The sequence below is a fragment of the Ursus maritimus genome, unplaced genomic scaffold (genome assembly GCF_017311325.1).
Source record: "Ursus maritimus isolate PB19 unplaced genomic scaffold, ASM1731132v1 scaffold_33, whole genome shotgun sequence".
Lineage (NCBI taxonomy): Eukaryota > Metazoa > Chordata > Mammalia > Carnivora > Ursidae > Ursus > Ursus maritimus.
The window spans coordinates 1,814,650-1,841,286 of record NW_024425897.1 but is presented as its reverse complement, the minus strand read 5'-3'; the positions used below and the strand labels follow the sequence as shown (position 1 = coordinate 1,841,286).

At 46.9% G+C, this 26,637-nt stretch overlaps 1 protein-coding gene across 1 annotated transcript in view; it reads left to right on the top strand.

Moving 5' to 3' along the window:
- Nucleotides 1-1,724: 1,724 nt before the first annotated feature.
- UBE2L3 (ubiquitin conjugating enzyme E2 L3) overlaps nt 1,725-26,637 on the top strand; it is a 53,093-nt gene continuing 28,180 nt past the window's right edge. The window contains exons 1-2 of the mRNA XM_040619546.1: nt 1,725-1,850; nt 17,990-18,085. Of these exons, the coding sequence (XP_040475480.1) occupies nt 1,824-1,850; nt 17,990-18,085 (123 nt within the window). The 5' untranslated portion in view covers nt 1,725-1,823. The remainder of the gene's footprint in view (nt 1,851-17,989; nt 18,086-26,637) is intronic.

Here is a 26,637-nt window from a genome sequence, read left to right as displayed (position 1 = left end):
CCTCTGTGGTTCTCTAGAGGGGGGAGGCAGCTCCCCAAAAGCTGTGTTCTCTCTTGGACATGGACCTCTATAGCACCAGGCTTAGTGTATACAGCAGGAGCATGGAGCCAGTCACTAGGCCACACTTCCAAGTCCCCCAGGCCGCTAGGGAGCTAGCTGATGGAGTCCCTCACACACTTGCTGAATGATTCTTGAACACCCACTGCATGCCAGCCCTGGGGGGAGACAAAGGGCAGACAGAACCTTGACTGCATGAGGCTTGTCATCTAGTCCCCCCAACCCACATCAAGCCTGGGCTCCCAGGACACTGTGTGGAAGGCCAGCCCCCTTCCAGGCTGCATCATCTCCAGTGCTCATTTCTTCTCTCCTTTCATGGGAAACTCATTGCTGTTAGAATGGAGAAAAACTCCTTCACAAGGCCTAACTGTGTCCTGAAGCTGGACCCTTCTCTTTGCCTGCACTGTTACCCGACAACCAAACCACCATCAGTTTTGCCTGATTGGCTACAACTGGCTTCCAAATGGCCCCTACTCCCCTGCTTATCCCCCTCCATTCTTCATTTTCCAATCATAGTACTTTCCTTAAACATGTACATCTGACTCTGTGGCTGCTACACACATCCACCGAAGGTCTCTCACAGAGTACAGAAGAAAAGCCAAACCCCTTCTGTTCTTCTAAGGCTGTCCTGGTCTGTCACCTGCCTCCCTTGCTCACTATTAACATCTTACTCCATCCTGGCCATCCAGACAGCCTCATGGCCTTTGCCAGTGTCTTTTCTCCTGCTTGAAACAATCTCTTCCCAGTCTCTCAGCTGCTCCATCCCATCCTTCAGGTTCCAGGGTTGGCCGTGAAGCCAGCAGCTCAGTCTCTGCTCCTAGCTAGCTGCATGAACTTGGGCAAATCATCGGCCTTCTCTCTGCTTCTGTTTCCTGTGAGATGGGCTGTTAATGGTAGCCATCTCATAGAGTGGTTTCAAAGACTAAGGAAAATAAAGCACAGGAGGGGGGAGCTGGCATCTGAGGTTCCAGTGTTAGCTGTTATTATACTATTTCCTCAGTGAGGCTTCTCTGACTTCCCAATGAAAAGTAGGTCCCCCATGGGCGCCTGGGTGGCTCAGTTGGTTAAGCGACGGCCTTCCGCTCACGTCACAGTCCTGGAGTTCCAGGAGTCCGGCATCTGCTTCGGGCTCCCTGTTCAGTGGCGAGTCTGCTTCTCCCTCTGACCCTCCCTCCTCTTGTGCATTTTCTCTCTCTCTCTCTCAAATTAAATAAAATCTTAAAAAAAAAAAAAGTAGCTCCCCACAGTCACTTTCCCATCACCCAGTTTTCTTTTAAGATTTTATTTATTTGACACACAGAGAGAACAAGCAGGGGGAGCAGCAGAGGGAGAGGGAGAAGCAGGCTCTCCGCTGAGCAAGGAGCCCAATGGGGACTCGATCCGAACACCCTGGGATCATGAACTGAGTGGAAGGCAGACGCTTAACTGAGCCAGCCAGGCTCCCCTCGGTTTCCTTTTCTTCACAGCACTTATCAGTGTCCAGAATAATCTTGGTTATGCAATGATCTTATGCAACCAATATTTATTGTGCACCTACTATGTGCCAAGCACTTTTGTAATCGCCGTCGGATTGGACGTCCAGTAAAGGCAGGGTGTCTCCCAGTCCCGTTCATCTGTGTTCGCCCAGCACCCTGGCGGCACACAGTAGGCACTTCGCACTTCGGGGAGCGCTCCGCCCGCCCCTCCCCCGCTCCAGGAAGTGCGGGGGCTCCAGCCGCCGGGCGGGCCGCGATGCATTCTGGGAAAGCAGCAGCACCAGTTCCAAGATGGCGGCCAGCAGGAGGCTGATGAAGGTAAAAGCCATTCTCCGGCGCCGGTCGGGCGGGGGGGGGGGGCGCGTCTCGGGCCCGGGGTCCCCGCGGCGGACCGGGACTCCTCGGGGCGTCGCCGCTGGGTCTCCCGTCCCTGTGTGGCCCCACCACCCCCCTGACCGCACGCGGGCTGAGGGAGGTAACGGGGCCGCCTAGGCCGCAGCCTGGGCGGGAGCGCCAGGCCGCGCTGGGAGCTGCCGCTGGCCCCTCCGCCCGGACTGGGGCGTTCACGTCGCCCTCCGCCCGGAACCGGGCCAGGTCCTCCTCGCGGTGGCCGCCTCCCGAGTCGGGGGCGGCGTTGATGTGGGGGCCCGGCCGTGAGGTCCCAAACCGGGCGCCCGCGGGGAAGGCCCGAGCGCCGGAGCTCCGGCCGGGAGCCCGCGCCGCCGAGCCGCCCCGCCCTGGGCCGCAGCGCGCCGGTTTTAGAGCTCCGGAGGCCGGGAGGTTGGGAGGCTTGGGCTGGGGAAGGAAGGAGGAGGCCAGGCGAAAAAAGTTAGGGCAGTTTGTTTGTGGGTCGTTTGAAATTGCTCTGGGTCCTAGCAAACTGTCGCCTTGTGACTGCAGAGTCACACAGCGGGCAAGTTCCAACTCCAGGAAGGCGTGGGGTCGGCCGCGTTCGCGGCGCTGTTCTTCCCCGTCTCCTTTTCAACCTACCATTTACTATTATCAGGATCTCCTTTCCCCGCTGAAGCAAAAGTGCCATTTCAGGGGGTGGGGTGGGGATTGGCTTCAGTCGTTCGAACCCAAACCCGCCAAAGTTTATAAAAATAACTTGGTACTTTGTATCTTACATGCAGCGGGGTGCCTTCTTGCTAAGTGGCTCCTCTGGTGAGGAATACAGATGCTAAACTGGCTTGGTTCTTTCTCGAGTATGTTTGCCGGCGTCCTCAGGAGCCGACCTCGCCAAGATTTGTGAGTCCGCGCCCGGATAGTGCTGCCGGGTTGCACCGGGCCGGAAATAAAAAGACCCGGGAGCTGATTTCCTGAGAGGAGATAAAGGGCTGGGCCTCCTCTTGGGCAGAGAGCAGTGCTTGGTGGAACTAGACATTGAACTTGGAGTCACAGCCTCTGGGCCCTCCCTCCCTGGGAACGTTTCCTTTCTTTTGTTCACTAAGGGCTGGAGACGACATTTAACTTCATAAAACTGGATTGGAAGTGGGCGCAAAAGAACAGTCAGCAGATTCCAGACTTCTCATCTTTTTTCTCCCGGTGACACCACCATTCACCCACCAGTCATCCAGATGAGAGAACTGTTATTCACTTATTTCCGTACTCTACTCCCCAAATGCAGTCACCCATTAAGACTTGTGGATTTTACTTTAGACGGAGTTCTTGAGTGTGCTTCCCTTCCTAATCTTACTGCAATTACGAGTGTCCGTACCCTCATCTCTCAGATGCTTTTCCAAGTACGGACTCGTCTCGGACTCCCCTTCTTGGACACCAAAGTTCTTTTTCTAAAGTAAATATTTAATCCTTTCACTCCTATTGAAACCTCTGTGATCTTATTGTCCTCAGCAGTTAATCTTAACTTCTTATTTGGCATGCAAGACCCTTCTTAGGCTGGCTGAAAGTAATCTCTTTAGCCTCACCTCCTGCCCCTTATTTTCCCACTATCCTTGCAAATCATAGTAGCTACTTTTTTTTTTTAAGCTGTGCCTTTGTGCAGCCCTGTACTTCACATTCATAATCATGTTTAATCTTCCCTGAAAAGTAGACATTCCCATTTTGTAGGTGGGAAAACGGAATGCTGAGAGATTTGTTGGGTTGCTCCAGTTTGCCTAGCTTGGGAAAGTGAGCTATAATCAATCGCATTTCTGTTTGACTTCCGAGCCCACTGCTCTTACTCAGTTGCTATGTGTTCTTCCTTTGCACTTGCTGTTTGGTCTTTGAGAAAGGCTGCCTTCCTCCTCTCCTCTCCTCCCTTCCAGGGAAATCCTAGGTTCTGTTCCAGTGCCAGCTACTCTCTGAGGCCTTTGCCCCGTCCCCCTTCAGAGTAGGTTGTTTCCTCCTTTTTGTGACCACAGCACTTTTCTTTATGTTTCTCTTTGAGATTTGTCCCAATCAGATTTTGTGTTAGACTTGCCTTCCTATTGGGTTCTGAGTTCCTCGAGGACAGGAATCTTGACCTAATTCATCCTTGTATGGTATCCCTAGTCTATCCCAGTTGACCTAGTTTGGGGTTCGCAGGCTTCCAAGGGTCTGAAAGGGGAGTTACTGTGGTTTTTAAGTTATTTTTGTGTTTCCAAAAAACTGAAGCTTAGAGAAAATGTGTAACATTAACTGAGTGCTTTTAAGTGCTAGATCATTTACGTTGATTCTTTTCAATAACATTTAGAGTTAGCATATTGTCATCTTTATTTTGCAAATGAGAGAATTGTGAGGCTTTGATAGGTTGAGTGTTACTAAGGTGGAGTAGCAAGCTGACCAGGGTGGGAGAGGTAAGAGGTTTAAATCTCCCTAGCTTCAGATTCCAAGGTCTATGCCCCTTTCTTACTCCAAGGATGCTTGGAAGACTATGTAGTTTCTTGAGTTGTGGATGGAAATTCTTTTAGTTTGGTAGAGGAATGCTGGTTACATGATGCAGGTCATTGGCTCTGAGAGTCAGGGTTTAAGCGTGTTAGTTAAAAAAAAAACCACCAAATTATTGATGCATGTCGATCAGTATCTGGGGTGGAAGTAATAAAAGGTGTTTTCTATGATGAAAGAAACTTGTTGAAAAATCAAATGAATTACATCTTAAAGAATTTTAGATTTCCTCAAAAACTATTATCGAGGACACTCACGAAGATTTCTTTATAACAATGGACTGTCTGCAGATAGTATAAGATACATTATTAAAAGTAGAGTGATTTGTATTTGGGCTGAGAAGTTATTTTAGGCAAGGTGAGTATGATCGAGTCTTTAATTTAAAAAGCATTTGCCAGGGGGCTCCTGGGTGGCTCGGTCATTAAGCGTCTGCCTTCGGCTCAGGTTATGATCCCGGGGTCCTGGGATCGAGCCCCACATCGGGCTCCCTGCTCAGCGGGAAGCCTGCTTCTCCCTCTCCCACTCCCCCTGCTTGTGTTCCCTCTCTCGCTGTGTCTCTCTCTGTCAAATAAAAAAAAAATCTTAAAAAAAAATAACAAAATAAAAAGCATTTGCCAGGAGCCGGAGTGGCTCAGTTGGTTAGGCTTCTGTTTGCCTTTGGCTGCGGTCATGGTCCCAAGGTCCTGGGGGTCTGACGTTGGGCTCCCTGCTCAGCGGGCAGTCTGCTTCTCCCTCTGCCCCTCCCCCGGCTCTCTCTCTCTCTCAAAAATAAATAATCCTAAAAAAAATAAAAAGCATTTGCCAAAAGGATTAGCCTTGCTCAGAACCCTTTTTAGGAATTACAATGTTAAAACATTAAATACATTTTAATTTGCAAGCAGCAAATTCAGCATTGGTGGCAACAATTCGAATGTAACCATTGCTTCTATCAGGAAGGGAAATAGCTACAAAAGTGAAACCTGTAGGTGTGGCTAAGGAAATTGATTGCAGTCTGATCATTTCTTTTCAGCCTCTGAATTGCACACATGTCCCTTAAGGGCCTTGCAGCTGGGTATCTTCCCAGAAGGGCTTTTCTAAGTGGGGAAAGTTAGAGATTTAAGAAGGGGGGTGACATTTTATTAGTTATTATGGTGTAACTGTTGAGATAAGGAATTGAGATTTGTAGCACCCTTTTAATGCTATTTAAATAATCTTCAGTCAGAGGGTTCATGGGTGGCTCAGTCGACATCGGACTAGTGATTTCGGCTCAGGTCGTGATCTCATAGGTCATGGGATCACCCATCTGTGACGGCTCGGTGCTTAGCGGGGAGTTGGCTTGGGGTTCTCTCCTTGTGCCCCTCCCGCCACTCATGCTCACCTGCACGCGCTCTTTCTCTTTTTCTCTCTCTCAAATCTTGAAAAAAAAAAAGTTCAGTCAGAACTCCATATTGGTGTACTTTGTCTCATGGTATACTCCATATTGGTGTACTTCTTATAGTTACACATGAATAAGTAGGAGGAGTCACTAAATAACAGTTCTTTTCTTGGAATTCATAGGCAATAAACTGGTTTGCTTTTGAGTACAAGTTTATGTTCTCTGAAGTTGGGTAATTAACATGATAGTAGTGAGCATGTCTGGTGGGTGTGTTGTGTGTGTCAGAAGGTTTTCCAAGATGACGCTGTGCCAATATAAATGTCCTGAATGCACTGGGTTTTGGGGAATTCAGAAAAGCATTGCATTTTTTTCTTTTATCCTAAATGTAAAATCCCAGTAAGTTGGGATTATTTCGGCCTCCCTTAATGACACTCATTGTAAATGTTTCTACATTAAAAGAAAATTGGGGCAGGCCCTGGAAAAGAGAGTGTACTTAGTTGTTGCAACATTTGCGATCTTTTCTTAAGGTCTGTACTAGAACAAAAACACTTGTCTCAGGGTACTTGGACCTATTCTGATTTTGTTACAACTCTATCAAGAGTTTGTCAAATTAGTGTCATATTGTACGAAGTCACTTGGACATATTCTCATTCCATTGGAGAGCACCATGAAATGTTCAAGAGATATTTCTATTTTCTTTGCTATAACGCTAAGGGATTAAACTTAGAGAACCCCAAGATATCTTTCCTGAGCCCAGATTTTGTATCTAACCACCTTGAGAGTTTTCTCTTTGAATGGCACGTGGAACTGTAGTTGTCCAAGCTCATCTGTGCCCCATGCTTCTTCGGTCTTACCTTCCTTAGTTAATGATTGCCTTGTCTACTCAGTCATCCAAGGAGGAACCTGGGGAAGCCCTCCTCACCCCATCTTCCCCCATCTAGCCACTTGCCAGATTCTGCTCAACTAGGCCTTTATCTCTGGTGTCTGTGTGTCTCTTCTCCATACGCAGTACCGCTCCTTTAGTTGAGGCCATCCATTGTGGTAGGACACCTGCACTGGATTCCTCGGTGCTTCCTCTTATTCCTCACCAGTCTGTCCTCAGTCCCGCATGATTCCTAACCAGCAGTGCATCAAGCAGAAGTGCATGTGCTCAGGGCTCAGGCCCTGCTCTCAGCGATTGGAACCAAATCCAGGAGATCAGGGCTCTGTATTTAAAAACCCACATTCCTTAGTATGTTCCTTCAAGGTCTGGTCTTGACAGTCTCTTTCCCCACTTGCCCTTGGGATCCCCTAAACATACTTTGCACTCTTGGGTCTTGTAATGGGCCTCCCTGGCTCTTCTCTCCATCAGGGCAATTTCTTGTCCTTTAAGGCTCAGCTCACAGGGCACCTCCTCTTGGCTCTGTACTCGAGGAGCTCAGTGAGGGAGAAAAACGCCATGCGTCTAGAACAAAGAAATCCTGGTCTGTCCATTGTATGCTGGATATATGCCAGCTGAATAATGGAGTACAGGGGAGGAAAAGATCCTCTGACATTGAGAAGGTGGAACTTGGTCTGGCCCTGGAAGAATAAGCAAGGGTTTGGTTTGTTGAGGGGAGGGGCCTGGCAGCCGGTGAGGTTAAGTAGTTCATCCCTCAAAGTGAATGTGGGCAGTGGCTATGAGAGATGCCCTGGGGAATGCTGGTGACAGTTCACCTACTTCCCAGTATGGCTGCCTGCTTCTTCTGACCTTGTGCTGTCTCTTTCTTAGGTTTTAGTTAGGCTAGCCCTGAGGAATTTTCCAGAAGCAGTGGGTAAGTGGCCGTTTTACCCTAAATTGGTATATCTGGTGCACCTGGCCCTCCAGAACTATGAGCCTTCCCTCCCTCCCTCTGCCCTGGCAGGGCTGAGTTCTTTGGCCAGCCACTGGAAGACTTGTCTCTGCATGAAGGAGTGTTGCAGAGGGTGATGCTGATGAGTTTAAGGATAGGTGGCAAAGAGATGCCTGGGCCTTTCAGTTTAGGGGGTCAGATGTATCCTCAGCTTCAGGATCCAGGACAAGCAGCAGACTGCTCACATGCGAGAGCTTTTGCCTCCAGGTTTTCCTCTAGCCAGCCTTGTCTGTCTGTTCTTACAGGCATAGACAAACCTAACCCTCACCCCAGTAAAAACCGGGGAGGAAAGGATCTTTCTTTCAGGGCAAAGCTGTTGAGAGGAAAAATACACTATACTGGTTAAGAGCTTCTGAAAGGGCGCCTTGGCCGCTCAGTCAGTTAAGCGTCTGCCTTTGGCTCAGGTCATGATCCCGGGATCCTGAATTCGAGGCCCGCATCGGGCTTTCTGTACAGTGAGGAGCCTACTTCTCCCTCTCCTGCCTGCTGTTCCCCCTGCTTGTGCTCTCCTGCTGTCTCTGTCAAATAAATAAATAAAATCTTTAAAAAAAAACCCCAACTTCTGGAGGTTGTGTATCCTGTGCCTTCCACATCTTAGTTGGAGGAACTTGGGCAAGTTACTTAATCTCTGTGTGTTAGTTTACTTAACCTATGTGTGAAAGTGAAATAAATTAGTATATATCACATGTTCTGGAGAGTGCTTGGCATATCCTAAGTGTCAGATACGTGTAGATTATTATTATTATTATTCAGAGTCAGCAAGACACGTGCCAGGGCAATGAGGAGAGCCACCTGGCGGCAGGAGGGGAGGCAGGAGGGGAGGGCTCGGTGCTGAAAAGGTGGGTGGGGCCAGGTAGGGGTGGCATGCCTAGACGGGACCTCACCATAGGCAGAGCCTGTTCTCTTTCCCTCCCCTCTCTCCTGCCTCTTGAAGTAACCTGTTCCTTAGGGTTAGCAAGAGGTTTCTTGAGACTGCTGTGTGAATGTATGTGTCTTTGTTTAGAAATGTATATTTTTTCCTGCAAAATTGAAAAGCTCTTGAATTCAAAATCTGTCTTCCCCGTATCTCAGAATCTCACCCTTGTATTACTTCTTCCTGTCGTGCATGTATTATGTGCAGTGCAGTGACCGTCACAGTGTCCAGAGATGAGCCCACCAGGCGCAATGGAAGGCACCGAACAGTGCTGAGCTGGGAGTAGGGGGTGGGAATTTGAAGGGAACTCTCTCTCCTTTTTTTTTTTTTAAAGAGATTTTATTTGAGAGAGTGTGCACACACATGCGTTCAAGGAGTGGGAGAGAAAGGGAGAGAATACCAGTCAGACTCCCAGAGCCAGGAGCCTGGTGCGGGCCGATCCCAGAAACCCAAGATCGTGACCTGAGCCGAAACCAAGAGTCGGACCTCAACCGACTGAGCCACCCTGAAGGAAACTCTTAAATAAGTAGTTGCAGTCCCAGGAATAATGCTGTTGCTTTTTGTCTTCTCTTTCAGCCCTGAAGCAGAAAGTTAAGGAAGAGCCTCCTGGCTCTTTGCAGTCTGTTTAGAATTCCAGAGCTGCAAGGGGCCCCCTTGACAGACAGGAGGCTGAGGCTTCGGGGGGGGCACCACCCACAGGCTCACAGTGGAGCCGGGCACACTCCCGGCCCAGACAGGCCTCCTTGCTCTCAGGGTCTTGCTCCTGCTCTTCACGTGGCTGCTTTTGGTTTTTAAGGAAGGACATGGTGGAGAGGAGAATTCATTTCAGGTTAGGTGCTGGTTTTGTTCAGTTTTTAACATTTCCAGGTCTGTGTTGATTATAGTTTTCTGTACTTCCTGATCTTGTCAGATTCTGTTTCCACTTGTTTACCAGCATAGTTGAGCAGAGGAGTGAAATACGATTTTGACAGCCCCTGGCCCAGCAGGTACATTTGCCAGCAAAGCAGTCAGTAATATCAAATCCAGTGCTCATGGTGGTGCTGTCTTTCTGAGAGGGGATGCTGCCTGACTCTATCACGGGATTGGAGAGTGGGTACAACTCAGAAGTTGAACAGCCTCTGAGTCCCTTCTGACATGGTTTGTAAAATACCTGCTTCACACCAGCATACCTCTTGATAAGAAAACTCAGCACAGGAAAGCTAACCTCACAGAAGGAGACCTGCCACATGTTTTACACATGCGGTTCCCATTCCGGTCTCTCATGCTGGGGTGCTGGACTCAGGAGTGTGTGACGTAGGTCAAGAACGCCAGGTACAACCATGTTCAGATGGGGACAGAAACCTGTTCCAGGGGCAAGGCCCACATTCAGAAGCTATGTGGGGAGCTGGTGTCAGAGCCCGCTCAGCTGGGGCCCGGGCTGCGCTCGCCCCGAGGTGTGTGGGCAGTGCGTTCCTATAAGCCTGTTCTGAATGTTCTCTTCAGCCATGCCCTCTTAGAATGACCTCTTGATAAGTGGCCCATCACCCTGGAGCAGTGTGCTGTGGTCGAATAACCGGGACCTGAGTTCAGATCTTCCGCCACGGACTCACTTCTGTCATCACCTTGAGCCTGTGTCCTGATTCTGCAGTGGGATAATGAAACTACTTTGTGGAGTTATGATAGTAGTTAAGTGCATTAGTTGTGATTATTAATAAGTAAGTGTAGGATGGTATACTGCTGACCCATGGAAGGGTTGCTCTGTTGTTGTGGGTCCCGCCTCTTTTGCTGAGTATTCATTGAAATAAGAGAAATCACATTTGGGGCGCTCTGAAACCTTATGTTTAGATGTACAGTATTTTGAATTATATTTAAGTCATGATTTAGTGTCATTGCCACTGGTTGCTTTGTCCAAGCTTGGAAAACACATTTCTGTCAAAATTAGTTACTTGGTTCCCGTCACACAGAAAAGCAGGAAGTAGTTTTTTCAAATTATTAATGTCCTCCCAATTGTGTAGCTGGTACTTGAGAGCGATACTGTACTTAGATTTAAGGCAGGTTTGTGTAACTTTCCCTTAGAGATCCAGCTCCATCTGCCAGGTTTCATTTTGCCTGGATAAGAGGAGCCTAGAAACGTTCCTTGCACAACATAAACACTCAATGACCAGCTGTGAAGGGTTAGGGCAGATGCTGTATTTGTTCATGCTTTTGTCATTACAAATCTGGGGAAGTGCTATTCCAGAGCAGGCTGAGCCCTCCCAGGATCCTGCTCAGGAAATAGGAGCTCCTGCGCTGCCTGTTTGCAGGGGAAATCTTCACCACCCTCACCCACTGCTTTGTGTGGCTGAGACATTCTACTGTCTCCAGTCCTGGCCGTACCCTGTAAAAGGCCTCGAAACTTCGGCTTTACCAGCTTCCGCTTTACCACCTGTAAGATGAAGCTAATATGCCTGACCTGCCTGTCTCCAGGGGTGTTTCGAGCTTCCAGCCCTAGTCTATGTGTTGTTTATTATAAACACTGCAGAGTGGTGTTGTGACCAGCCACCTTGTGCTTCTCTCTCAGGGTCTTGCTCCTGCTTTTTACATGGCTGCTTGGGGGCGTATCTCCTGCACCGAAGCCACGCACCTTCCATAGCATCTTCGTTTCTGGAGATTCCCTCCAGAAATAACCGGCTCTTTCCTAGAAGACCACCTCTTCCCTAGCATCTCTCCATTTCTATATGGTGTTTTTTATTGTTTGTTTTTTCATTTCTGTTTTTTGTTGGGATTTTGAGGGTGATGAAACTAAGCTGTTGCCCTCCAAAGGGGAGTGTGGTGGTGATGTATTCTTAGCAACTCCTCTGCCTTATGTTTCTTTTTCCTTTTTCTTTTCTTTTTTCTTTCTTTTATTGAGATACAGTTGATCAGGTCATTTCTGGAAAAGCTTTGTGCCAACAACTATAAACATATTCATTTCTTTTTTTTAACATGACAAACTTTTTTTGTAAATATTTATTTGGGCACCTGGGTGGCTCAGTCGGTTAAGCATCTGCCTTCAGCTCAGGTCATGATCCCTTGGGTCCTGGGATGGAGTCCCGGATCAGGCTCCCTGCTCCATGGGGAGCCTGCTTCTCCCTCTGCCGTTCCCCCTGCTTATGTGCGCGCATATGCGCTTTATCTCTCTCTCTGTCAGATAAATAAATAAATAATAAATCTTTTTTTAAAAAGATTTATTTATTTATTTATTTATTTGAGAGAGAGTGCACACAAGCTCACAAGGGGAGGGGGGAGGGGCAGAGAGCTGAGGGGAGAGCTGAAGGCAGATGCTTAACCAACAAAGCCACCCAGGTGCCCCCATATTCCTTTCTAATTTAAGACCCTATGAGTTCTGGTCATAGGCTGTCAACACCATATCGTGTCTATTCCCTGCTATGTAGAGTGGGGAATGTATGTTGGTACCTCGACACTGTCTTGGATTTTAAGAACTATGGTGATATAATTATGGAAGGGAATGAACTAACATTGATTGAGTATCTATGAGGGGTGCTAAGTGTTAAGACTGTATAAGTTTCTTGTAATTCATAGTAGAGCCCTGTGAAGTTGGGTTTCCTATGTTTCAGGTGAGACTGCTAGAAGACTTGGAGCTTCAGGTGGTATGAAGGGTGGGGCAGGGGTGTAAGCCCAGGCCTGTCTGGCTCTAGAGGCCTCTGCTCTTTCTAGTCCAGTGACAGTTTGACAGCTGTTGAAGCAACTGCTTGTCAAATCAAAACATTGTTTCTCTGTATAATATATAAAAGTGTTGAAGAGAATAGTTGGGGATTGCAATATTTTGATTTTTTTTGTCTATAGGAATCTTCAGAATAGAGAACAGTAAAATAAGCAGTGTAAGTCATAGTAAGCGTTCATTTTAAAAAAAAAAAAGTTCAGAAAGATTTCCAGGTTTCTGTTACCACAGACTTGTTGCAGTAAAAAGGATTCCTTACATTGCTTCTGTGTGCCTGGCTCAGTGGGAGGTGTTAGCTCTTTTAGGAGCTTATTTCTAGTCATGGAAATGACAGTGAATTAATCAGGGCCTCAGTATCTTCCTTCGTAAAAGACCAGATTGGATGAGCATGTTTTTTTGTTCTTTTTTTTTTTTTTTAAGATTTTATGTATTTATTTGAGAGAGATCACAAGCAGGGGGGAAGGGTAGAAAAGCCGACTCCCCACTGAGCGGGGAGCCCGATGTGAGACTCGATCCCAGGACCCTGGGATCATAACCTAAGCCGAAAGCAGGCGCTTTATCAACAGAAACACCCAGGCGCCCTGTGTATGGTGGTTCTTAAGCAGGGGTACACCTCACTGTCACTGGGGGATCCCCTGGCACAGGTGCCCAGACTTGCTCTAGAGATTCTGATTCTGCAGGTCTAGAATGAGGCCTAGACACGATTCAGGCTTTCTCCCTCCACCCTCCCTCTCTGCCCCACCTCTCTGCGTATGAGTGTTGAATAACTTCCCTGGGGCCTTTGGGTGCACTCTCTGATTGAGAGTCCCCTAGCAATAGTTAACACTCCAGCCAAATTTGGCTCCCATCTGCTTCCCAAACACACCCGGTGATTTCTTCTTTCCATGGCTCTGCATATGTTTCTAGCACACGGACACACCTGTTCTCTTCTCTGCAATGGTTTGGTTTTTCCCCATCCTTCAAGGCCAGTCTGACAGCCTTTGTTCCATGAACCGATGACCCTGTGCTATTACCTGTGGGGCCTCCCTTGCTCTGACCTCCAGTTTCCTAGAGTAGCGCTTCTCTGCTCTTCTGACGTCATCTCAACAGCCAAGAAGATGGCGCTCAGCTTTACTCTCTGTGGTTCCCTTAGGGGTACAGGATGCTATCGAATATGGTGTTTTAAACTGTATAAACACCCCCTGCCTTGTGACTTGCTGTCCATAGTGTTGATTTGACATCTGAAGCAGCCCTGGCTTTCATAGCTGATTTTGCCTCTATCCATTTGTCTGGATTTCTTAAAGCGGACTGTGGTCACAAGCTAGTTAAGAATCACTGGCTCCTGAAGGGTTCTCAGGTCCTGTGTGAGGGTTGTCTGGGGAGATTTTGAATGGTTGCCTTTCCAGGAGATTTCCATCGTAGATTTCCAGGAAAGAAAAAAAAAAGACTGTTAAATACTTTGCCCAAACTCGGATGCACACACCGCAGTCATGTAACAGAAAGCCCACTGTGTATAGCTATCTCCTGCCGTCCCTGAGTCTCCCCTGCTGGGGGCAGGGCCGTCTCCTGTTAGTCCCTCAGAGCTGTTAGGCAGTGATCTGTTTCTGGAGCTTGCCACACTCTGGCCTGGCATGGGCATCAAGCTCTCTGGGCTGGAGTCTAGGCATTGGGCTTTTCCCATTTTGAAGAGCTGGGCAGCACACCCATGCTCTTGTGGGTTCCCTCAGTACACTGAGGTCCACCTCCGGGTTCAGAAATGGACCTCATTTTGAGAAGCATTGCTGTCTTCTTCACCACTTGCCCTGGCTGGGAAGCCTGTTTTCCCCTGCCAGGAGAAGGAATGAGCTAGTGGCTGGTTCTGCTTTCCCCCTGCTCTTCTTTTGGTTTGTCAGTATGGCGCCCTCAGCCTGGACCAGCTGCCCCAGCGCAGCTTCTTGCAGAACTGAAACAGACCTTTGGGGGCATATTTTGTAAGCTCCTGTTGTTCTTGGCTTTGGTCTTCCTGACTCCGTTCTAGAGCTGGGCCACTCTCAGTTTTCCTTTGTCGGGTTCCTTTTCCCCCATCGTTTGTAATAATATCCTTTTGAATTTGAACTCTGAATTTACATTGGTTTCTTTAAATTCCTTCACCAGTTCTTCTCAGGATCCTTCTCAGTTATAGGGGTGCACTTCTGCTTGAGGGTTTTTCAGGCCCCTTGGGTCATCTTGCCTTTTCGAGTCTCAGACCTTCATATGAATCTCTCTTCTCTGACTGACTTGAATCCATCTTCTTCAAGTTGTTCTCCTTGGTGCAGCTGTGATTGGCATTTTGGCCTGAACAGTTCTTGACTGGAGGACCTGTTTGTGCAATGCAGGACTTTTAGCGTCCTGGCCCCTGAAGGTGCCAGGGGTTCTCAGCAGCTGCAGCTCTAGGGGATGTTGGGAAATCGGGTGGGGTGGTGTCACAATGCTTGGCATGTAATGGGCAGGGCTCGGGATGCTCAAGTGCAGAGTCCTGCCTGGATGCCGGCGCCACCCCGTTGAGAAAGGCTCTTCTAGGGCTGCCCAACATTGCCTGGAGATTATAGGGCTTGCTTGCTTGTTTGTTTATCTTGGTTTCTCTCACTTCTGCCTTATAATCACTTCTTCCTTGTTGGTTAGAATTATGCAAAGGAAGTTGCCTCTTCCGCTCTTTGGTGAGCTTAACTTGACAGCAGGGTAAATTGAGAGTGTCTGATAACCAGCAATTGATAACTGAGCTTTGGAGTCCTTGAGCCTCCCAGTTCTGCCAACATTAGTGTCACCCTTCTTCTCTGGCAGGAGGTAGGAAGGATGGCGTCCTCTCCCTCAGTACGGCTTTTATCTTTGTGCATGTATCTCTTTCTGTCTCTCTCTTTTTTTTAAGTAGGCTGCATGCCCAATGTAGGGCTTGAATTCATAACCCTGAGATTGAGTTGTGTACCTACCGAGCCAGCTGGGGGCCCCAATGTTCATGTATGTCTTGATATCAGAGCACCAGTAGGTGCCCTCTCTGCACCCCTGCCCACAGTGCCCACTCCTTCCTCCCTTTTTCTTGAGCAAGATGCAGGTTTTCACTGCCATCTTACAGTTGAGTCTCATCTTGCCATACTTCTGTAATCTTTTGAAATTTACCTTCTTGGGTTTATTACTGATGCTTCCTATTGTTAGTATGTGGATTTCTGAAGCCGTATGTACAGATTATTTTATTTAATTAATTAATTTATTTTTTAAAAGATTTTATTTATTTATTTGACAGAGAGACAGCTGGCGAGAGAGGGAACACAAGCATGGGGAGTGGGAGAGGAAAAAGCAGGCTCCCAGCGGAGGAGCCTGATGCAGGGCTCGATCCCAGAACACCGGGATCACGCCCTGAGCCAAAGGCAGACACTTAACAACTGAACCACCCAGGCGCCCCCAGATTATTTTAAAATTAATTTCCTCCCATGAAAATTGAATATAATCTCATTGGTTGTCCGATTTCAAAGTTCTATCTGGAATTGTTTTCCTGCCTATATTTGGTTTAAAACGTTTCTGATAGCTTGGTAGGATTTGTCTGTAGTCAGGAATCTTACTGTAGCATATTGCACCAATTACCAGAAAATCAAATACGTGGTGAGCCTTTCCCATCCCAGAGTCTTTTTCCTCCCCAATCACCAGCTTCCTGTCCCTTCACTGTCCTGATAATTAAGCAAGTGTTTGATCATGACCATGAGCTCCTGGGGGTTTTAGATCCCTGCCCTCAAGCTTGCCCTCATGGAACTTATATGCTGTTTGGGGATAGAGTGGTAGAGTGAGATTTATTTATTCCCCATCCTGAAGGCTTCATTGTCCCCAGGGGAGCATTTCTTTCTTTCTTTCTTTTTTTTTTTTTTTTTTTTTAATTTTATTCATTTACTTGACAGACAGAGAGACAGCCAGCGAGAGAGGGAACACAAGCAGGGGGAGTGGGAGAGGAAGAAGCAGGCTCATAGCGGAGGAGCCCGATGTGGGGCTCGATCCCATAATGCCGGGATCACACCCTGAGCCGAAGGCAGACGCTTAACCGCTGTGCCACCCAGGCGCCCCCCAGGGGAGCATTTCTGATGAGTCCTGGGCAATAGCAGGAGGACCAGATGGCAGTTGGCAGGTTGAGTGGTCTCTCAGGTTCCATGTTCTCCTTCCTGCAGGTTCAGGAAGAGCAGCTGGACCACACTTTCCCCAGTGCAGGGGCCACAACCTTGGCAACTAGCTTCCTACGGAAGCTGAGCATTGCTTAGAAATGGAACTCCTCTCTTAGTGGCAGAGGCTCTCTCCTCTCACTGCGTAGCTTGTTAAAAATCCCCATTTCAGACTCCACCCCACAGTTGCTGGACCAGAATTTCCAGGGCTGGGGCCTAAGCCCATATGATTGTGGTGGGCAGCTAGGGTTGACAAGCAGCAGCACCCTGTGGGAAGAAACTTGGTTGGCGTGTTGCCTTCCACGAAGCACCAGCATGTCCCAACTGCCTGTTCTGCATGGTCATTTGATACCCTGTCCTTCTCAGCCCACTCCATGCCAGGCACACCACACATCCTCCAGCTTAGAACCTGTAATGTCGGCTTAGTTCCTACTTCCTCTGGAATTGTTTCCCCACCTTGTAAACTGTTGCATATATGATGGGAATGTGGGTGCAAAGCATCTTTTGGGCTAGATGTAGAGGCTGGTCCAGAGCCTCTGTGCCATTGTGAGCCAAGGCACCACACAAGGAGGGGCTTCTCCGTTGCAAAAGGGTGCAAGGGCTGGACCAACAAGGAGGAAACCAGGGCCAGTGAATAAACTGTCCTGCCTGCTAAGCCGGGTGGTGCTCTAGGGATGCAGAAGAAGGGACCCAAGAGATGCGAAGGAGGCTTTTGTAGCAAGGACAAGAGGCCAGGTTGGGACTTTGGCGGGATTGTGTCACTGCAGGTGTCTGAGGATGGAGGAATATTGGGAATGTGAGCAGGCCGGCACACATTGGGTCTGGGGCCGTAATGCCTGCTGCATGTTGACTGGAGTTGTTGGAGAAGCAGTGGTGCACAGTTGAAAAACAGTGACAGACGGTTGCAGACTAAAGACATCTCAGGCAGGGCCCTGAAGTAGTTAGTCCCGGTGGTCATGCTTTCTGGATGAAATGGCATTTGCTGCATGGACTGTGTATAATAATCCCTCGTTTGCAAAGGGTTCTCTCGTGTACAACAGGGTTTCCCCTTTGTTGTGTTCAGTTCTGGGTCTTACTACCCCTTTTTTTTTTGAAGCTGAGGGAATGAGGGTCAGTGAAAGGCTCCTGTCCCCCTCCCCATCCCAGACTGATTAGTTGTTCTCTTCGCCGTGTCCATGCTGAGGCAGAGTTCTGAAATCACACTTATGCTCTGGGTAGAAAACCTATGTGTTTGCTCCTAGTCCTTGGCATCTGACTCATAGCTTAATAAATCTTGGTTGGAAGAAGTCAGGTCTGTAGCACCTTTCTGCGTGGCTGCCCTGTGTAGGGGTCTGAGGGTGATTAAACAGAGGTCTGGTGACCAGCCCAAAGAGGAGGCGATGTGTCTGCGGAAGACAGTTATTTATCCCACTGAGTTCCATTGGGTCACTGAGGTGGGGGCCTGTCTCGGTCTGGGGCATGGGTTTGAGGGGACCGTTGTGGCTCCAGGCCTCTTAACCAGACCGGGCGCAGTCTAGTCCACACTCTGAAATTTGGTCCTCAGTGGTGTTGGCACTCGGTTTAATTTGAGGGAGTCAGGAGGGATCTTAATGTGTGGTGCTTTCCCCTGTTTGACACCCCTTTATGCTTTGTTAATCAACAGGAGCTTGAAGAAATCCGCAAATGTGGAATGAAAAACTTCCGTAACATCCAGGTTGATGAAGCTAATTTATTGACTTGGCAAGGGCTTATTGTTCCTGTGAGTATTGAACACTTCCACTTCTTACCAGATTATTCTTCAAGGTGATGTGTGTGTGTTGGGCTTATGTCTCCGCTCCCAAGTAGGCTCTTAGGTGAGGCAGCCGACAGACGCACAGAAGGGGGCTGTCACTCTAGGATGTAACAAGGCAGGGACCTTAGCCTCGGCTGCCTGAGTAGAATCCCATCTCTGCACTGGTTTTGTAACATTCCGGGGGGGGGGCCCCCCGAGCTTTCCACATTTGTGGTTATTGCCCAGGGAAAGGAGCATGTGTTTGTGCTCCTGGCTTCCCTGGCTTCTCTGTGCCTAGCCCCGTTTGTCCAGACGGGGCTGCCTTCTCTGACCTCTCTTGGGAGATGGTGGCTGTTCCCATTTAGATCTTTTCTTTGCTTCCCTGCCTGGTTTTGCATCTGTGTGTCTAACCCTCTGGACACGGGTTCCAGGCTTTATTCCTGGCACCCTCCAGTATGTGCCTTCCGTTGTTTCAAATCCCTTTGCCTAATGGCCTACCTGGCCCCCTCACCCAGTGTCTTGTTTGGGGCTTCTGCCTCTACTTTCTGACCCCCACAGCTCTGCTCTTTCTGCCTCACAGACTTCTGCCTTCAGGTGGGCTCAGGCTTGCTCCTAACAGTGGCCTTCCTGTGGCCTTGCTGTCCTCTTGATTTAGTGTCTGCTCTTTCTCCATCCTTTCCTCTCCTCACCCCTTGAGAGCCTCGTCCTGTACTAACTCCAGTTTGCAATCCCAGTTCTCCCATCCTCCTGTAACCACCTCACACTGAGCCCACGGCCCCCCTCTGGCCTCAGCCTCGGGCTCGGCAGCCCTAGAGCCTGCTTGCCTGTGGAGCCTTTGCAGCCTGTGCGGCCTCCGGTTCTGTGACCTTGTGTCACTCACTCCTGTCCCGCTGCTGCTGCTTCTGAGCTCTTAGACATAGGCCTTGTTTAGTCTCCTGCCTTTGTCTCGTGCTGTTTCTTGGGGCCCCTGCTTCTTCCAGCATCACAGATTACTAGATTAGTGCACGTGAAGGAGTCCTGTCCTTGCCTCTGTTCCTGCCCTTTCTCCAGAGCTACACCATCTGTCCATGAGGTGGCCTCACTTGGACAGCGTGTGCTTTCCAGGCTCCCCAGCTCACAACCGGGATTTCATCGCAAGTGCTCCCTTCCTTCCTGTTTTTCCATCCCCACCACGTGCTTTTTTCATCCCCACTTTCCTCGTGAGCCTCAGGCCCTTTTCCTGTGCCTGTCCCTGTGCTATATTGTTGTGCAGAATCTTTCTCCTTATGGGCAGATTGGCTACTTTGCCAAAGCAGAACATGGGACATGCTTACTGTAGGTGCTTTCTTCTTGATGCCGGTTATAGGTCATGCCCTTTTTAAAAGTCCTTGCAACTCAAACAGCAGATACTGGATTCATACTTTATTTTCGTGATCATTCGAATAATGAAGGAACGGTATGCTTTTGTAGTGTTTCAGTACACATTCAGAATTTTTAAATGTGGGAGCATCCAGTCTGGTTTTGAGGATGAGTCCTTGAGATTTCTCCAGGCTTGGAGATGGTAGGACTCAGGGCACAGTGTGTAGATGGTAGAGGGGCCCTGGCTGGGAAGGTTCAGCCGGTGACCCCCAGGGCTTACCTGCTGTAGCGAGTTGTTAGGTACTAAGTGGAAAGACCATCTGACCTGTCCCTTTTCTAATTGATATTTTGTATCCTACTGATATAAGAAGAGTTAATCCGTGGATCTTTTGAAAAATGGTAAGAATGAATGGGACTGTTTTGAGCAGTCAGACTTGGGCAATCTGTCCTGTGATCTCAGTGGCCTGAGAGTGCAGGCCGGCTCCAAGGGTAGGTGGCTCTCATCAGGCTCTGCCCAGAGCATGACCCAAGGCCTCCCTCTGGTGTCATGTTGGTGGACCCTGTAGCGTGGGCTATGGTTTCACGGTGGAGACTCTCTGGTAGAATGCAGCATGCTTGGGTTGAGGCTTTGGCGAGTGTCCAGGCCAAAGCCTCACCTTCCATTTAGGGGAAGCTGGGCCCAGGGACAGTAGGCCATAGCTACTCTCTCCCCATTCCACTGCCTCTTCCCATTTCTCTCTTGTGTCCTTACTACAGTCACTGCCCAGGCCCCCTGGCTTGGTGTAAGGAGCATTTCAAGGAAGAAGTTAAGGTGCTCTTAGCAACTGACCCCTCCACGGTCTTCACTAGTACCCCACACCTGGGCCTCAGGTCTTCCTGCACCATAGGGGCTGGGTCAGTATGGGGAATTTTCTCCCCAGACTCACCTGGGGTCCACTCAGCTGGGGTGAAAGCAGGGTCAGGCTGGTAGAGCATAGTAGTCCAGACTCATGCGTTGACTGCCTGGTACTGGTCCTCAGGGAGCAGCTTAGTGAATATGACCTAGCTGTAGCTCAGAGAAGGGGCAGACCCAGACTCCCCAGAGAGGGAAGATGGGAGTGAACCAGATTTGGTGCTTCCTCGAGACATTTCACTGTTACCATGGCACTTCAGGCTTATTCCCTCTAAGCACTTGTTTTTATATACATCTTTTTTCATTGGAAATTCGGAGGTGTTGGCTAAGGAAAAAATGATCTCGAAATGCTATCATGAAGAAATTCAGTAATTTTTTGGACACCTGCCCTTCAGGAACTGGAGACGTGGTGGTGAGCCTTCTCAAATTTCTCACCCAGTGAACATGTTGACTCTTTTTTTTTTTTTTTTAAGATTATTTACTTATTTATTTGACAGAGAGCGAGAGAGCACAAGCAGGGGGAACAGCAGAGGGAGAGGGAGAAGCAGACTCCCCACCGAGCAGGGAGCCCGACGCGGGGCTCGATCCCAGGACCCCGGGATCATGACCTGAGCCGAAGGCAGACGCTTAACCATCTGAGCCACCCAGGCGCCCTGAACATGACTCTTACCCATTAGCATATCCCTCCTAGCCTTTTACATGCATTTTTTAATGGACCATTTGATAGTTTCATAATTATCACATCTTCATCATTTAGTCCTTGCCTCAAAACTCTTTGTGAACGTAATATCCCATAATATTTGTGTTATCATTTATTCAATCATTCCTTTAATTTTGGCCACTTGGATTGTTTTTCCATTTTTAAGATAATTTATCTATGAACGTCTGTATGTGAAAATCTTAGTGAGCATCTTTGTTTATTTTAGGTTTGATTTGTTTTTAAAGATTTCATTTATTTTTTTTCAAGTAATCTCCATACCCAACGTGGGGCTCGAACTCACAACCCTGAGATCAAGAGCTGTGCACTCTGCTGACTGAGCCAGCCAGGTGCCTGTATTTTATGTTTGATCTTAAGATGCTGTAGTCTGACCAGGAGGATGAAGGTTATATTATATATATCTGTAAGCCTGTGTATTGTCAAGTTATTTCCCAGAAAGGTTGTGCCAGTTTATACTCTTATGGGCACTGTCTGCACCAGTGCCTGCACATGTCCTTGTCCATCATGGAGATTGTTGGGTGTTATTAAAGGGGGTTCTGAATGGCAGTACTTCAGCCCCCAGGCTGTGGGGTCTGATTGCCCCGGTGAGAACCCTAGCCCTGCCCCTGACTGGTTTGGGGATCTCTGGCAAGTTTAGTTTGTCCCAGTATCTTCACGTCTAAAAGGAGTACTCATCTCTCTGGTTGTTGTCAAAGTTCTCAGTGCCTGTGTGTCAAGTGCTTAGTCTCACTCTTACTATTAAAGTCTTTGTGGGGCTCGCTGCAAAACTGTTTGGCAGTATGTAGCAAAGAGCCTATGAAACAAGCATCCAGAAAGAAATTGTTGCCAGTGTGATAGGTGCAAAGGTACTCAATTGGATTTGTGTCTTTAGTCCCATTCAGGCTGTTATGGAACAAAATACCAGATACTGGTTAGTTTATAACAACAGAAATTTATTTCTCACAGTTCTGGGAGCTGGAAGTCTGAGATCAGAGTGCCAGTCTGGGGAGGGCCTTGTTCTTGGTCACATACTTCCCGGGTATCCTCCAAGTGGCAGAAGGAGCAAGCTAGTTCTCTGAGGCCTGTTACAAGGCACTAATCCCCTTTATGAGGGCTCTTCCTTAATGATCTAATCGCTTCCTAAAGGCCCTACCTCCTAACACCATCATTAAGTTTTCAATGTATGACCTTTGGGGCTACACAAACATTTAGACCATAGTAATGTGCATTTCTGATTTTGTTATTGTAGTTGAAGCTTTTGTTATTAATTTTTTGACTGTTTATATTTCCATCATCTATTATCTATTGGAGTTTTAGTATGTTGCTTTGCTGAATTGTAAGAATTCTGTATATTAGTCCTTTGTGTCTAGGAAAAATATTTTTCAGCATACTGTTTCTTTTCTTGCTTATTCAAGAATTCTTTTTTTTTTTATTTTATTTTTTTTTTTTTTAAAGATTTTATTTATTCGACAGAGATAGAGACAGCCAGTGAGAGAGGGAACACAAGCAGGGGGAGTGGGAGAGGAAGAAGCAGGCTCATAGCGGAGGAGCCTGATGTGGGGCTCGATCCCAGAACTCCGGGATCACGCCCTGAGCCGAAGGCAGACGCTTAACCGCTGTGCCACCCAGGCGCCCCAGCTTATTCAAGAATTCTTAACTTGAAAGTTTCTCTTAAAATTAAAAATTTTTTTGCTTCATTAATTTTTTTATTGTGGTAAAACACACTTAACACAAAATTTGCCATTTGTAAGTACACCATTCAGTGACATTAATTATGTTCAAAATGTTGTGCAGCCGCCACTGTCTATTTCCAGAATTTTTCATCACTCAAAGAGAAACTCTGTATCCATTCAATAGTAACACCCTTCTTCTTGTGGCCCCCCTAGCCCCTGGGAACTTCTAATCTACTATCTTCAAGAATTTACCTATTGCAGATATTTCATATAAATCATATAATATTTGTCCTTTTGATCTGGCTTATTTCACTAGCATAATTTTTTCAGGGTCATCTACCTGTATCAGAACCAGAACATCATTCCTTTTTTATGGCTGAATAATGTTCCACTTTGTTTTTATACCACATTTTGTTTATTCACGCATATGTTGATGGAAACTAGGGTAAAAAAAAAAAAGAGAAACTAGGGTGGTTTCCACCTTTTGGCTGTTGTGAACATTGGCATGTGTGGTTGAGTCCCTGTTTTCAGTTCTTTTGGGTGTATATGTAAGAGTAGAATTGCTGGATCATATGGTAATTCCATGTTTTTAAATTTTTTGAGGAACCACCAAACTGATTTTCACAGTGGCTGCCTTGTGTACAAGCATTCCAATTTTACTTCATCCTCACCAACGTTTGTTATTTTACTTTTTAAAAAAGTTACAGGCGCCTGGGTGGCTCAGTCATTAAGCGTCTGCCTTCGGCTCAGGTCATGATCCGGGGGTCCTGGGATCAAGCCCCGCATCGGGCTCCCTGCTCAGCAGGAAGCCTGCTTCTCCCTCTCCCACTCCCCCTGCTGGTGTTCCCTTTCACTGTGTCTCTCTCTGTCCAATGAATAAATAAAATCTTAAAAAATAAATAAAATTTTAAAAAAGTTATAGCCATCCTGGTAGATGTGAAGTGGTATCTCATTGTGGTTTTGATTTTTTTCCCATCGTGACTATATGTGTTGAATATCTTTTCATGTGCTTTTTGGCCATTTGTATATCTTCCTTGGGGAAATGTTAATTCAAGCAAGGTCTTTGCCCTCTTTCCTCTTTCTTTCTTTTCTTTTTCTTTTCCTTTTCCTTTTTCAAGTAGGCTCTATGCCCAGTGTGGAGCGTAGCAGGGGGCTTGACCCTGAGATTAAGACCTGAGCTGAGATCAAGAGTCAGATGCTTAACCAACCGAGTTAGCCAGGTGCCCCAAGACTTAAGTTTTTTAGAAGCAGCAGTTTTAGGGTCACAGCAACATTAAGAGAAAGGGATTGAGATTTCCTGGACAGATACCCCCTGGCCCCTACACATGCCTAACCTCCCCCATTATGGACAGTCCCTACCAGAGTGGTATATTTGTTACGATTGATGAACCTACCTTGACACATCATAATCACCTAAACCCATTAGGGTTCATCGTTGATATTGTGCATTCTGTGAGTTTGGAAAAATGTATAGTGGCACATACCCATTATCATAGTATCATACGGAGTATTTTCACTGCCCTAAAATCCTCTGTATGCTACTTTTGCATTCCTCCCTGCCCCTTGCCCTATGCCCACCCACAGCAACCACTAATCTTTTTACTGTCTTCATAGTTTTGCCTTTTCTAGGATGTCGTTTGGTTGGAATCATACAGTATATAGTCTTTTTCAGACTGGCTTCTTTCAGTTATATTATACACTTAAATTTCCTCCATGTCTTTCATGGTTTGATAGCTGCCTTCTTTTTAGTGCTGAATAATATTCTGTTGTCTGGATATTCCACAGTTTATCTGTTCACCTACTAAAGAGCATCTTGTTTGCTTCCAAGTTTTGGCAATTATGAATAAAGCAGCTATGAACATTTTTAGTTGGGTGCTTGTGTTCTCCTTGTCTTTGAATTGTAGGAGTCCTTTATATGTTACAGATATTAAACCCTTACCAGATATATGATTTGCACATATTTTCTCCTATTCAGTGGGCTGTCCTTTCACACTTTTGATAGTGTCTTTTTTTTTTTTTTTTTTTTTAATTCATGTGTAGCTGACACACACTGTTACATTACTTGGCTAGTGTTCTTTGAGGCACAGTTTTTAATTTTAATGAAGTACATTTTATCTGTTTTTTCTTTTGTTGCCTTCAGTATCATATATAAGAAACCATTGCCAAATCCAAGTCATACAGGCCTTCCCCTGTTTTTGTTTTTGTTTTTTTAAGTAAGCTCCACACCCAGTGTGGGGCTTGGACTCACGACCCTGAGAGCAAGAGCCTCGTGCTCTAGCCACTGAGCCAGCAGTCAGCCCCCACCCTGTTTTTTTCTAAGAATGTTTATAGTTCTAGCTCTTAAATTTATGTCTTTGATCCATTTTAAGTTAATTTTTACATATGGTGTAAGGTAAGTCCACCTTCCTTATTTTGCATGTGGATACCCAGTTTTCCCAGTAGAGCAGTTGAAGAGACTGCTCTTGATCCTGGCATCTTTGTTAAAAATCAGTTGAGCATATATGTGGGGGTTTACTTGTGGGCTCTCAGTTCTGTGTTGTTGGTCTGTATTTCTGTCTTTTTGCCAGCCACACTGTTTTGGTTACTATAGCTTTGTAGTGTGTTTTGAAATCAGAAGTGCGAGTCCTCCAGGTTTGGTCGTCTTTTTTTTCTTCTTCTTCCTCTTCTTTCTCTTCTTCCTCTTCTTTCTCTTCTTCCTCTTCTTTCTCTTTTTCCTCTTCTTTCTCTTCTTCCTCTTCTTTCTCTTCTTCCTCTTCTTTCTCTTCTTCCTATTCTTCCTCCTCCTCCTCCTCTTCCTCCTCCTTCTCCTCCTTTTGTAATGATTTTATTTATTTATTTGAGAGAGAGAGGGAGCACAAGCAGGGGGAGCAGCAGAGGGAGAAGCAGGCTCCTGGCTGAGCAGGAAGCCTGACACAAGGCTAGATTCCAGGACCCTGGGATCATGACCTGAGCCAAAGGCAGATACTTAACGACTGAGCCACCAAGGCACCCCATACTTTTTTTTTTTTTTTTTTTAAGTAAACTCTGCCCCCGACGTGGAGCTCAAACTCACAACCCCAAGATCAAGAGTCGCGTGCTCTACCAACTTAGTTAGGTGTCCCTTTGGTCGTCTTTTACAAGATTGTTTTGGCTATTCAGAGTTCCTTGAGATCCTGTGAATTTTAGGATGGCTTTTCTATTTTGCAAAAATAACACTTGGGATTTTGGTGGAGCTCACATTGAATCTTGAGATCACTTGGGTGGTATTGTCATCAGAATATTAAGTCTTCCAATCCATGAACCCAGGATGTCTTTTCATTTAGTTAGGTCTTTAATGTCTTTCAGCACTGCTTTGTAATTTTCAGTGTGTAAGCTTTATGCTTCTGTATTAAGTAGCTGAGACTGCCATAACAGAATACCATAGACTGGATGGCTTAAGCAACAGAAATTAATTTTTTCACACTTCTAGAAGCTAGATGTCTTAGATCAGGGTCTGGCAAGGTCACTTTCTGGTGAAGACTCTTCCTGGCTTGCAAATGGCTACCTACTTTGTGCTCACATGGAGAGGGAGAGCAAGGGAGTTCTTTGGTGCTTCTTCTGGGAAGTGCAGTGGCCCTCCCCGCCCTAATCTGCAGTTTCAGTTGCCCACAGTCAACTGTGATCCCAAAGCAGATGATCTTCTTTCTGACATATCGTCAGGTCAGTAGTTATGATGCCTACGTGATTCACCTTACATCATCTGATCGCATCATCACAAGAAGAAGAGTGAGTACAGTACCGTAAGATACTTTGAGAGAGACCACATTCACATAACTTTTATTACAGGATATTGTTGTAATTTTTTTTTTTTTTTGGTTAATCTCTTACTATGCCTAATTTATAAATTAAACTTTATCATAGGTATGTATGCATAGGAAAAAACAGTATATAGATGGTTTGGTACTATCTGTGGTTTCAGATA